Source organism: Protopterus annectens, chromosome 4.part0, assembly GCF_019279795.1.
Source record: "Protopterus annectens isolate FY-2018-M chromosome 4.part0, PAN1.0, whole genome shotgun sequence".
NCBI lineage: Eukaryota > Metazoa > Chordata > Ceratodontiformes > Protopteridae > Protopterus > Protopterus annectens.
Window position 1 is genome coordinate 1,622,791,521 of NC_056733.1, and position 14,570 is coordinate 1,622,806,090.

The 14,570-nt window shown below is 37.4% G+C and overlaps 1 protein-coding gene across 1 annotated transcript in view; it reads right to left on the bottom strand.

The window, feature by feature from the left end:
* The window catches only part of FAT2 (FAT atypical cadherin 2), a 1,015,713-nt gene that overhangs the window by 140,076 nt on the left and 861,067 nt on the right, over window positions 1–14,570 (bottom strand). Inside the window, exon 19 of the mRNA XM_044069413.1 lies at window positions 3,481–3,678. Coding sequence (XP_043925348.1) covers window positions 3,481–3,678 — 198 coding nt within the window. The remainder of the gene's footprint in view (window positions 1–3,480; window positions 3,679–14,570) is intronic.

Here is a 14,570-nt window from a genome sequence, read left to right on the forward strand (position 1 = left end):
GTGACTGAAACTATGTACCAAGATATGGAATTAAATTTGTTGATACCAAGTGAAAGTCTATCTGAAATATAAAACAAATGACTTACTTAGCTGAGAGTCCTTAAAAGGAAAAGGCTAAGAAATGAAATAATACTGTTTATGTTTCAAATAGCATTAAATGCATTAACAGGAGGGAGAATGTTAGAAAAATCTATACATGCTGCTTAGAAAATATATTTACATACATGCTGCCTAGAAAATATATTTACAATGTGTGCTTAGGAAGATGTGTATTTAAACATTCAAACATATATAAGTTGTGTGATCAAATATATAGAGAAATGTGTGCTTTAGTTAGAAATAAATGTACTTAAATCCATAAAAGAGAACAAAGTTTGGAAAGTAGTATATAATGCATTTAATTCTGTCTTACTAGAATAATAGTAGAAATAAACCTGCATATTATTGCTTGAAGCACAAGCTGCAGTGTAATCAGAAATTTGACCTTGGCAGCTTGCAAACACAGCCTGGCTCATGTCTTTCAAGTAAAGATTGTTTTGCAAAGTTAGAAAATAATAAATCTGTTGTGTGTCCTCTTTCCTGCTTCCACCAGGAGAATAGCCTTGTCTATCTCTGATAGTGCGCAGCTGAACCAGAAAGACAAAGAGAGGCATTAAAAAAGACATACATCTATTGTATTCGAACTAATCTGAGAGCCTTGAATTGGCTACATCCTCAGGAGGTCATCGTGACTGACCAGGTGCTTGCAAGGCTGTAACATTCTCATGGGAAAAAGACTTTTTGAAAAACACAATGTCAGCACTTTTTTATGAGTTACTATGATGTAAAGACCCTGTCACTGACCACGCCAGTGAGGTGGGCAAAACTGATAATGACATATATAAAAATGGTGTCTTCTGTCAATAAAGCAGTCAAAATTCTATACAAACTTTGTGTATGGTTTTGCCTCTAATGTACATTAGAGCTTTAAGATACTTGAGTTTTCCTGCATTATTGTTTGTTATTGATTGACATTGTTTTTGAATAACTCAATGATTTTTACAGTCTGACTCTAACAAATTTATTTAACAAAGGCTCATAGAATTATTGAGCAGTAACACCTTTTGGTTTTGTTTGCTTTTGTCAATTTGGCATTGCCTATAAAAGGCTCTAAGGGGTGGATAAAGTTTTAGCCAGTACTTGGAGTCCAGGAGTGACATACACAGACCATCACTGGCAAAGCAACATGGTCTGTTAACCATGTTCTCACATGCTGAAAAATATTGAATCTCACTGGAATGGCACCAGGAAAATAAGCCAATTGTTAGTCAATCATGTTTTGTTTATACTGTGGCATCATCCTTAGTGAAGGCAGAATGCTGCTCAATGCAAGGCACATTAGCGAAGGCAGAATGCTACTCAATGCAAGGCACATACCTGCCTGAGACACATTTTCAAAGAGATCAATAATATCTCTCTTCATACAGTCCAGTGAGGTATGTCTCAGGTCATTTTCACTAACATGGACGATGACAGAATCATACTGGTACCTGTGGTGCATTGACTTGAGTGCATGTATAACCTGGCAGATCGTTGCTACAAATAAGCAACTGACCATTATCTTCTCCTTGTCCAGTCTGATTAGTAAGTCATCTGTGTGTCATACAATGTTCTCCTCTATGGCAAAAGTCCCTGGGTAAAGTTTTTGCCTGCCTTATGGGCTTCATTCTTGTGGGTCCATTGGGTGTGGCTGGATGTGTTGTCTTTGGTAAACCTTTTGAATCTGCTTTAGAGATTGCTGAGGACAGGTGTTGCCGTTTGTAGGCTTAGGAGGTCTTAGAGTTTTGGGAAGATTGCTTTTCTGTGCTTCAGCATAAGATTGTCTGTGTATGTGGTGAGCACTGTATGTAGTGGCTGTAGTGTGTGTATTCTTGACAACCTTGTTTGTGAGGGAGATTTTTCCTCCAAGGAAATTTTGCATGTACACCTCTCATATATTGTGGTAGTTTCTTAAGGATAAAAAGATTGTCTGTGAACGTGAGATTGCTACAATGTCTCAGGATGCTGTTATCTAGAAGACTGGCTAAGGAGACACTTGGAAACCTCATATCTATGTTGGACCTATATTAGTGTGGGTTATTATGGTTTGAGGACTGGGTTATACAAAGGTCTCCTAAAGTGGTCTTTAGGGTTAGGGGCTAGAGTTACATAGTGTTAAGATATGGTATTAGTGCTGTTATATGTGCAAGCTAGCTGTTCTAAGCTTAACTTCATGCAGTGTCTCACTAAATTACAGATTATAGTCCTAATACTAGTTGTACAGGTAAACAGGGAAATTGCCTAGTTATGTAGGTAAACTTTACTGTCCAAGCATTTGCAACTGTACACGGCACTGCCAGCCACCACTGTGCAGTGAGCAGCTCCATGCAAATGCACCGAATTTACAGCAACAGAAAAGGAACTGAAATCAAACTCCTGAATGCTCTGACCAGTAAATTACTTTACTTTGAGTTCATCTGGAGTGCCTCCTAACTCAGAAAGACCAGGCAAACACCTTATACCACAAGATTGATGATCTGATCCTCTTAATTAAAAACGGAGCAAAAGGAATCCTCAAGTGCAATGCAACAACAAAAGTAGATCGCCGTACAGCAAGGTGATTTAAGTGCAAGCAGTATAAAAAAGCAACACTTAATAAAACAGTAGCAATCAATTAAATAATGAAGTACAACTACAGTAAATCAAATACAATAAAAGTGATTTCAAAGAACACTAGCAGGAGCTAGATTAAGGAAAAGCAAACACACTATAATGAAAAAAATGCAAACAATTTAAAAATACCCCAGAAGTCTTATACAAATAATATTATGGCTCTCTGATCCTTCTCCTACTAGGAGCAAAATAGAAGCACCAATCCCAAGCTGATTCTTGAAAAGCAGTTCCCAAGCTTTTAAGTAATTAGTAGCTCAGTCCCAAGTGTTACAGAATTCAAAAGTTAAGTTGGAAAAAAAGGAATAAAACTCTGAATATTTCATTGTGCACTTACTGAGTGGGATGATATGAAACAGAGGGTAACACAGGCTTTAAAAATCTAAGTGGAAGGCCTTCCTTGTTTGATATTTCAGCGCCCAGTAGAATAAGCAGATGAGATAAGATGAGGAGGATCTTCTAAAGCTAAATTTAAAGTATAGGTGGGCAACTAAAAAGCCACCAAGTTTAAAATACACAACAGAAAACAAGCCGATTGGAAAAACGTCACACCTACAGATTTCTCAAAACAGAAAATCAAAGCTGTAAATAAACTGCACAAACAGAACAGACACTGCAGAAGGCAGATCTAAATGGCTAAAAAAGTAAGTGCAGATAAAGAAAGCTTAATAAAAAAAGTACTACCTCATACATACTGAAAGTGTATAATCTGAACTGTGTGCCACACACTTTACAATGCAACATGGTCATTATAGCTTATGCTACAATGTCAGTGTTTAGAAACTGTCATACCTGAACCTGAAGTTGATAGTTATCCTTGGCTTTCCTGTTCAGCACTGTAGCTGTTTGCAGAATGCCATCATGAGTGATATGAAAATTCTTCCCGTCATTACCAGCAGTGATGCGAAAGTGGAAGGGAGGGCCATTGGAGGCAGTGTCTCTGTCCGTCACCCGCAAATTTAGCAGGTTTGTACCAACTGCAATGTTTTCCTATAAAAAAAAAGACTTACTTAGAACTGACTGACATAAAATGTGATTTACCGTTCATCAAATCTATTACGTCTACAAGAAGAAAGTTCTGCAGTATCTGGGAAACTGTAGTTAGTTCTTATGATAAAAATAATCTGAGACTATTTGATTAAATACAGCAAACAATGTTATGCAGAGATTAAAATGGCTATGCTTATGCACAGCAATTTAAATTGCATAAATTGTTCTCAAGGTCAAAGTTTTACAAAGTCTGTCATAATTCTCAACTGAAGCGTTTTGGAGCAGGTTGAGTTTTCAAATTTAAGAGGCAAATTTAAATGGAAGATATACATATCAATTTTTTAAGAAAGTATCATTTCCCACAGAGACCCCAGTGTAGAGTGCTACAGTAGATACTTCTAAATGTTACTTGTTAGGATGGACTTCATAGTTTCAATGAATCATTTCTGCTGAAATAAAACTGTGTAGTGTTTCTACATAAAGTCCATACTGTTTACACAGGACAATCAAAACAAGAGATGTTAATTCTTTACAGAATGCCACTAGTATTGCTATCCATCATTTCATCTATAGTGTTTAGCAATTAACTAATTAATTTGCACATCATTAAACAACAAGCAAGAATTAGTAGTTAATAATGCATTACTTTCTGAAGAGGCTGTGCATTCTAAGCTAACTGTGTATGCACCATGCAGGTAAAATGAGCCTGCTAAGTACAAGATTTCATTTGGCCAATCATATATCACTGAGCCAGTGGTCTGTAGTGGTTCATAAGTTAATATATTCACAGGTAAACACTAGGCTATCTGCCCCATGGGCCAATTAATTTGAATTAACTTATCCTATTTGCCTTACCCATCCCATGGTTGATAATTATATATTACCCCTAGTGAGAATAAGTGTGATCATATCATAGATAATATGAGGGTATCCATCTGTTGGATAAAGCATTTAGGACTTACCTTTATCGATTAGTAGTACAGGGGCAGTCCTGGCGTAAATTTTCTATTACCCATCCATAGATCCAAGATGTTCTTCGTGTTTCACTATTGCAGTCATTACATTTGGGTTATCTGCTTGCAGTAGCCCTCAGTCGACCTGATTAATAAAGTCTTGGGTCCTGCGTCAGATGCTGTCCCTTCTTCCATGATGTCGGGTCATCAGGGGTATAAAACATGTAGCTGACGTCATTACATCAGTCTTTCTTGTGCCGTAGCAGAAGCAGTTCGCAAGTGCTGGTTGGTCAACTCCTGAAATTTTCGTTTTCGAGTTTCAGAACCGAAGTCTTCAACTAAAGCTAAGTACCCCATTAGGGAAACTTTTTCTTGCTCCTTACCGATGTCAATAAAAGTTAATAATGGCATTACTTGTGGAAAGCAAATATCTCACAAAGATTTTCATTCGTACTGTATTCCTTACAAAAAGAACATGAACGACTCAGGGTAAAAACAAGGTGCATAAAACAGATACTTAAAATAAAATAAAATGCACCAAGTTAGCACACAAACATACGCTTATTCAAACCAAAAATAGAAAAAATAAAAATGGTTAGCGCTTTCACAACTACACTAGTTGCTTCATCAGACACAGCAGTTTAACATAATAAAGCTTATATAGAAGATACAATAAAGTCAGATGACAATCCAATAGTCACATGTTCCAATGCTTATAAATGTGTAACATTAAATATATGTAAATGTAAATATACATAAAAACATAAATAAATATGCATTAATATACTAATAAATGGTTAAAACATTACTATAAATATATATAAAAGCCTTGGTTAAAATACTTAAAGAAATATAATATAATAATTCTAGTGCTTCAATGGTCTGTCTTTTAAAAAAGGTTTTAAGGAACTATTTCCATTCAAGCCAGGATATTTCTCAGCATTCAACTTAAGAATCCATTTTTATTCTATGCTTTCTGTAGTATTTTCTAAATCACCTCCCCGTATATTTGAGAGGACATGTTGAATAACAAAAAACTTAAAAGTATGAGATGAATCAGTTTTTCTAACATGATTTGCCAGTGCACTTGTCTCTTTACAATTATTTATGTCTCTAACATGCTCAAGGATCCTGTCTTTCAGGGCCCTGTTAGTTTTTCCTACATAATATGCAAAACATTTTTGACAGAAACAAAAATACACAACATTAGCAGTCCTACAATCAGCATAGCTATAACTGGTTATAGTAAATTTACGTAGAGGATGAATAAATGTCTTGTTGCTATGAATATATTTACATGCAGTACAACGTCTGCATGGAAAAGTACCAACACGTGTAGAAAAATCAAATCTATTAGGTTCTGTTCTATAAAATAAATGTTGTTTTAAGGACTTGTTATTCCTGAAAGTAAATAACGGAGTTTCACTGATTATATTAGTCAACTCTGGTACTTCTTGAAGTAAATGCCAGTTTCTCTTTATAATCTTCATGTATTCATTAACATTGCTAGAATATTGAAAAACTGCTTGAAAATGATTAGTGTCTGAAGTATGAGTATTTCTGTCTTCTCTGTCTGTCATATTTGTGTAATACAGTCTGCAACTGCTATTTCTTAATTTTTATGCTTCAGTGATAGTCTTCTCTAACTCTCCTGTTGCATAGCTCCTATCTAAAAACTCTAACTTCAAATTTGCAAAGGGCTGCTTTAGCATCATCATCTTTATTATGTAGGCATAGAACTCTAAATACCTGCCCTTTCAGTGTATTTCTAGGAATATGCCTAGGATGCATACTTGTTTTGTGTAATAATGCATTCTTCCTAGTAGGTTTTTGGTAAATGCTACTAATAATTTTATTACAATCAGATTTTCTGACTTTAACATCAGGAAAGTCAATTTCTAAATATGAGCTATTAAAAGTAAATCTTAAAAACTCAGTAGTACTATGCAAATAATCTATGAAATTCTTAAGTTCATTGTCATTTCCCTTCCATAACATAAAACATCATCAACAAAACAGACGTACCATAACACTTGTGCAAAAAAGGTTTACTATCAGTAAATATCGAAAGTTGTTCCCAGCACACCAATGCCAAGTTGGCGTAGCTATTTGCACATGCAGTGCCCATAGCTACACCAACCTTTTGCAAATAAAATTCATTTTCAAATACACATGCATTGTTTTCTAAAATAATCTCCAAAAGACTACATATTAATTGAATTTTCTTATTGTCACAACATCTATTCACTGTTAAAAATTCTCTAACTTTGTCTATTCCCCATAAATTAGGAATACAAGTAAACAACGATTCTATGTCCATGGTAACAAAAATGAAGTTATCTCCCTGTCCCAGAGTCATTATTCTATTATGTAGACATTCTAAAAACATAGAATAGTGTAGCATTCATCTAAAAAAACATGTAAAGTTCCTTCTACAAAAATGGACAATGGCTCAGTGCACCAGCCAGTTCCGGATACAATAGGTCTCATGGGTGGAATAACAGCATTTTTATGCATTTTCAGTAGACTATGTATTTTTGGTATAACAGGGTTCTCAGTAGTAAAATATTTAAATAATGATTAATCAATCAAATTAGTAATTAAAAGATCAAAAATTAAAAAAGACACCCTGTCTATAATCCCATTGACCATCGTTCTGTTGATACATTGATATACTTGTGTATTTAATAACAAATTTCTCATTTGAGAAATATAAAGGTTTCTGTCCAGTAATACAATGCCCCCACCCTTGTCAGCTTATTTAACCTCTACAGAACGCATATTCTTTAGTTGCTGTAAAGCTCTATATTCATCATTAGACAAATTGCAAAACCTGTTTTTAGTTGTCTGCATATCCAATTCCCTAAAGCCAGTCTCACAAAAATCTATGACAGTTTGTATCCCTGGTGGGAACACAGGAATGAAAGTACTAGGTCTTTTATAAATGGTAACAATGTCACTTGTTTGAACCGGAAACATAGTTTTTAAAGTAAGGCCTCTGCCCAACAGTCTTAAATCTTTCAGCATTTCTGCTGAATCTGCTTTCTTAGCAGGAATAAATGTTAATCCCTTATTTAAAAGGGCAATTTGTTCTTTACTTAAAACAATGGAGGAAGTATTTGTTACCAAACCTGTATTCATGTTCTTCTCCGTTTCATTAACTGCATGTTCTCTTCCTGGTGTTGATTCCTTACTTGTTTCCTTGACTGTGACATTCTCCTCGACCGTATTTTGTAAGGTAGGGGATTTTTCAAAGAAAAATTCCCTTTCATATTCTTGTCCAAAAAAACATTATTTACTCCCTCTCTTTGATAACTGCGGTGGTGGTGCTGCGGTAGCGTTGTCGTCTCACAGTAAGATGCTGTCTGGTTCGATTCTCAGCTAGAGCTTCTTCTGTCTGGAGACATGCGTGAATGGGCATACCTTCGTTGAAGGTTGTGCGTCAGGGCTGGCAACTCGGCACATAAAAATCTACTGCCAATCATTAGCTGACCGGAGTTCCACTGTCGCGACCCCTAACCGGGAAAAGCCGAAAGACACAACTCCCTCTCTTTGATGTAAAACAGCATTCTGTGGACTGCTAACATTCCCAGAACTTGTGGAAGCACTTGTAGTTTGTATATTGTTACTCACAATAGCTGCAGCTTGATTTTCACTTAAACAGTGCAACTGTGAAGCTGCTCCGTTGTTTGCAGAGCTTTGCTGTTCACAGCCAGATAAAGTAATAACACTGCTGTTCGCTGATGTTTTAATACACTCTGCAACAACTTCATTTGATATTGTTCTGCTTACTGACATAGAAAGACAACCAGCAGGCTGATTATGTTGAGAGCTTGCTGCATTTGATTCAATAGCAGTTTCAGGTAGCATAAACTTTCTTCCTGATTACTCTGTAAATTAGCATTTTCTTGTGATGACGCCCTCCTGTGTTCTCTGGGCCAAGAGAAAACCTGATATTTCATAAAATCAAGTTTATCTCGATTCAATTTATTCAATTTAACTGTTTGAAGTCTTTTCTCATATGAAACAATATTTACTAGAAGTTGTTCCATTCTGTTAAACACAACATCATTCATGTGGCTTTCAGAAATCTTTCTTTCTAGTAAAATAATCTGGCTCTTCAGCTCATTTTCAATGGGAAAGAAACAATCTATCAATAGCTCCGAGTACCTAGAACTAAACTGTAAGTTTAATTTTTGCCACCTGCGTAGCAACTCAGGATATGTGTCCCCATATGTAGGCATATTTAAAATCCTGAGACCACGTGGAATCATTTTACTGTCCAAAGATGCTTGAAGATGTAAGCCGTGTATGTAAGTCGACTGCGTTTTTATATTATTTATATGCACAAGCACTTTATTTATTAAAGCATGATAAGGTTGCTCATTCCATTTGAAGAGGGTTCAACAAATATAAGTTTTTTATATATTTTTATATTTATATTTATATTTGTTCCAATGTTTTACATCACATGATCGTTGATTACAATGGTTGTGTTCCTCATACGACAGTTTTTATAGTTTTTATATTCGTATGAGTTACATTTTTTGGTTCAGAGATATATTTCTATGTGATTTATACACAGAATATATGGTTTCTCATTGGATAGAATGTATTTGTTGATAGTAACTTGTCAGCGTTAGTATTCTGTATATGCTCGCAAGTTTTAGTACCTGTTTTATTCCATGGTCAAGGTGCTTGATTCCATATACTAACCTTGAGACTATTATATAAATCATACTTTGTTTTATACCGGACTATAATAAATGTATGTTTTTTAACATAAATCATAGTTAGGAGCTTTTTTAGGGCGTTTTCTATGATGGTTTATATCATGTTTTTATGCAAACTTATCATACAAACTTATTGAACAAAATATATAGGGTTGCTTTATCTGGAGCTTGATGCTGCTCTTGCTGCAAAGGTTTTAAATTGTTTTAAATTGTTTCATTTGTTTAATTGAATGATTGATCAAGTGTATTATTTAATTAAAGAGAAATGACTCAGTGTGTATATATAAGCACAGCTCAGCAGAACATTTTTGTTAAGGATCTGAAGAAGCGTGTTTGATACACGTGAAAGCGCTTGTCCGAAATAAATTATTCCATTTATTGTGGTGGTCAGACTCCAGTGTGTTACTTCATTCATATTTAAAATCCTGAGACCACGTGGAATCATTTTACTGTCCAAAGATGCTTGAAGATGTAAGCGCTGCCATTGAAGTCTTTTATATTTATATAGCAGATTTTCCAACTCCCTATAGTTCTTGTAAAATTCAGGCATTTGTTGATTATTAAAATTCTCTTGATTAGCAGCACTGTTAAAATCTGCATTCAATAAAGGATTCACAGATACATCCAAAAGTTGTAAAAAACGAAAATGTGGCAGAATTTCTGCATCCTCAGGAATAGATATATATCCATTGTTCGTCGTGTGCCCTTTATGCCGAACAAATGAGGAATCCAAACAAAAAGAATACGGACGACTCAGGGTAAAAACAAGGTGCATAAAACAGATACGTAAAATAAACGTTTTAAGGAACTATTTCCATTCAAGCCAGGATATTTCTCAGCATTCAACTTAAGAATCCATTTTTGTTCGATGCTTTCTGTAGTATTTTCTAAATCACCTCCCCATATATTTGAGAGGAAATGTTGAATACTGATTCGTCTCATACTTTTAAGTTTTTTGTTATTCAACATGTCCTCTCAAATATATGTGGAGGTGATTTAGAAAATACTACAGAAAGCATCGAACAAAAATGGATTCTTAAGTTGAATGCTGAGAAATATCCTGGCTTGAATGGAAATAGTTCCTTAAAACCTTTTTTAAAAGCCAGACCATTGAAGCACTAGAATTATTATATTATTATATTTCTTTAAGTATTTTAACCAAGGCTTTTATATATATTTATAGTAATATTTTAACCATTTATTAGTATATTAATGCATATTTATTTATGTTTTTATGTATATTTACATTTACATATATTTAATGTTACACATTTATAAGCATTGGAACATGTGACTATTAGATTGTCAGCTGACTGTACTGTATTCCTTGCCTGGGCCCTGACCAAGACGTACCTTGCTGTCGGTTTTGTGCTTTATTTAATCAGCGCACTATCCATCATCTGTATATTTTCACCTCTAAATATATTGGTTCTTGGTTTAATTATCCAGAAATGTCGTTGGTTAGCCATCCGACTACCGAGATTCTGAAAAAACACAAAGATAAAGACAGAGACAGGTGGTCTATGGCCAGAGCTGCCGACGACGCTTCTCCTAAGCCAGTCGCCAGTTCACCAGTACTCAGTGATGCGCTTTTGCAGCCCCTGACACCCGCTACTTCTGATTTGCAGGCCTCTACTGAGACCCATTTGGAGTCTGGTATCCTGCAAGATGCTTCAACTGTGGAACCTGTGGATGCCTCTACCTTGGATGGGTCCAGAGCCGCTGTGCAGGCACTGGCTTCTGAGGGTGTATTCAGGCTTACGGACTTAAATATTAAACCGATGCCTCCTTCTTCATTTAGGCCTAAATCTCGAACCATGCTTAAGAAACCGATGCCCAGGCCGCATGCTCAGGCCTCTATGCCTATAAAACAAATTATAAGAATGGCTGAAGATCTTATAACTTTAATCAGGGGAAGCCATCCTCCTCCTTCTAAGAGACCTAGGGCTGAAGTTGTTTAGGAATCTTCTGACCAGGATTCTGATTTTTCTGATTCTTCTGATGATCTGGATTTGTTATCTACTTATGAAGATTCTGATGCAGAGGACTCTATTCCCTCTGCTTCCCCTCCAGAGGATTTTTATTTTGGTGAAACCTTACATACTCAAAGGGAGCATTTCCACTGGGAAAGCCAGGATTTTTCTGATTCAAAAAAGAGGCTTAGGGATTTCTTACTCCTGCGTCAGCATAGGCCTTTAGCTATACCTCCTGTACTAGACATTGTTGACGATGCCTTTTTGGAACCTAGTTTGGCCCCTGATTCTTTGCCTCCTGCTCCCAGAAAACTTGACAAATATTACAGGGTTCCTGATTCACACAAATTTATTTTTAAAAATCCTATTGCGGATCCAAAGACTATTTCACAGGGACCCAAGGACATTAAGGCTTCTACTGCTAAAAATCCTACCCCTTCTGATAGATACTCCAGGCCGCTGGATAGATGGGGTAAGAAAGTTTACACTTCTGCAACCTTGGCCATTAGTGCTTTAAACTGCCAGTTTCATATGTTAAAGTATAAGCAACATGTTACTGGATTGCTTAAACAGAAAATGATGTTGATTCCTGACTATGCTGAAAATAAAGAATTACAGGATTTAATGCATTCTACTGAACAGGTTGGTAAACATACCTTGCAATGTGGATTTGAGTCATTAGAGGCCTCTTGCAGGGCTGCTGTTACTGGGTCTGTGCTCAGAAGGCATGCTTGGCTTAAGGAGCAATCTTTGCCTGATCATGTTAAAGCTAAACTGTTGGATGCTCCTTTAAATCAGGACCGCCCGTTTGGCAACAAAGCTGAGGAAGTTCTTAAAAAGATGGAAGATAAGGCTAAATCTATACAAACTGTTAAAGATTTCTTGCAAGTTCAGCCTCCTAGATTTAGTAGGCATTGGCTCTCTAAGAATTGGTTCTTTTCAGCCCCTTCCAGGTCTTCTCAAGCCAAACCCAAACACAGCAGAAACCCCAGATTTCAGTCCCAGGGGACACACAAGACTAAGCAGTGGGGGTTTTCAGCACCCAAATCTGGGAGTAGTAACACTTTCCCCTATGGAAAACTGTCTCAATGACTTGCTTTTAAAACTTCCAAGCACTTCCCAACTGAATGCTCCTTTAGGCAGAAAGATTGGTCTACAGACCAAAAACTGGGAACTCATTACCCAGGCCAAATGGGTTTTAAATATAGTGTTCCAGGGATACAGATTTCACTTCCACATGTTGCCAACACCAAGCGGGTGGCCAGCTCGTCCCCCAAATCACTGGGCAGAGGCCCAAAATCAAGTACTCTCTCTTAAGCATGGGGGCTATTCAGTTGGTACCAGAAGAGGAAAGGGACAACAAGGTTTCTATTCGAGACTTTTCCTGGTACCCAGAAAAGGCAATACATGGCATCCTATCCTGGACCTCTTTCTGGTCTAAACACCTTTCAGGTGATTCCAAAATTCAAAATGCTGACTTCACCAGCTACTTCCTATGCTAGGCAAAGATGCATGGTTGGCAACACTAGACTTAAAAGAAGCATACCTGCACATCCCTATCAGGGAGTCTTGCAGAAGATACCTACACTTCAAAGCAAGCTACATGCACTATCAGTTCTCTGCACTGCCCTTTGGCTTATCTACTGTGCCCAGGGTATTCACAAAGTGCCTAGCTCCAGTCATTGCATTTTGCAGGCAAAGTAATATTCAAATATACCCATACCTGGATGATTGTCCAATTCAGGCAGAAAGCCAGGACATACTTTTGAATCATCTGGCTTTTGTTCAAAGGGTGCTGACTTGTCTGGGGTACACCACAAATGAAAAGAAATCACACCCGGTACCCTGTCAACAAATTATATTCCTGGGAGCAAGCTTGAATACAATTTCCCAGATGGCTTTCCTCACGCCAGAAAAATGGATTCATTTGACAACCTACTTCAAACAAGTGGCCACAAAAACCCAGCTATCTGCAAGGCAAATACTGCACGCCTTGGGGTTTATGGCCTCCTGCATACTTCTAATTCCATATTCAAGGCTGCATATGAGGAAACTGCAATGGTATCTCAAAAGCCTATGGTGTCAACATTCACAGGATCTAGAAGCAATGATTCCTATCATACCTTGCCTATGCCTAGAGTTCCTTTGGTGGGCAGAGGCCTGCCATCAAAACAGGGGACTACCAATCTCACTACCCCCTGCTGCTCAAACCTTAACAACAGACACATCAGACTATGCATAGGGAGCTCATCTGGCAGGGAAGTGCATTCAGGGCAAATGGAACCCAAGTCAAATGCACCTGCACATAAATCAAAAGGAAATGTTAGCTGTACAGAATGCTCTGACAGCCTTCAAGGACCACATTCTTGCAGGACAACTAATGGTAAAGACGGACAACACCACTGTCATGTGGTACATAAACAAGCAGGGGGGTACACATTCTTACCCCCTCTGCAGACTAGCCATGGCATTGTGGAACACAGCCTTGAGCTAACAAGTGAATCAACAAGCTCAATTCCTGCCAGGAAAACTAAATACACTGGCAGAAGGACTAAGCAGAAACCTCATGGACCCACCTGAGTGGAAACTGGAACCAAGGATTTTCAACATGTTGACAAGCAAATAGGGGAGCCCAGATATAGACCTGTTTGCCTCCCCTCAGAACCATCAATTGGACAAATTTTGCACAGGGATTCCCCAGAAGCTAGCTTGGAAAGTGGATGCTCTATCCTTCAGCTGGAAAAACCTATCAGTTTCTGCCTTTCCTCCTCTGCCTCTGCTCTCCAAAGTGCTACTAAAGATCGAACAGGACAAGCCAAGGACGATTTTAATTGTACCAAACTGGCCTCAACAACACTGGTACCCACTCCTGCGCAGTGTGTCATGCTTGACTCCACAGCACCTGCCTCAGACTCCTTCCCTGTTGTCTCAGCAGGAGAACCAGATTCTGCACCCTCAGCTGCAAACCCTGAACCTAGCAGCCTGGCTAATTACCTAATCTCTCCTTTACCATCCCTCAGTAAATCAGTGTTGAATATCATTTTAGAGGCAAGGAGGCCTAGTACTAGAAAATCTTATGTTTCAAAATGGAAAATATTTTGTGCCTGGAATCAGTCTCAAGGGATGAGTGCAGAAGTGCCCAATTTACCTCAGATTCTACAATACTTGACTGAGATGCTTCATAAGGGCTTGTCCTTTTCCTCCATCAGAATTCACGTCTTAGCCATTTCAGC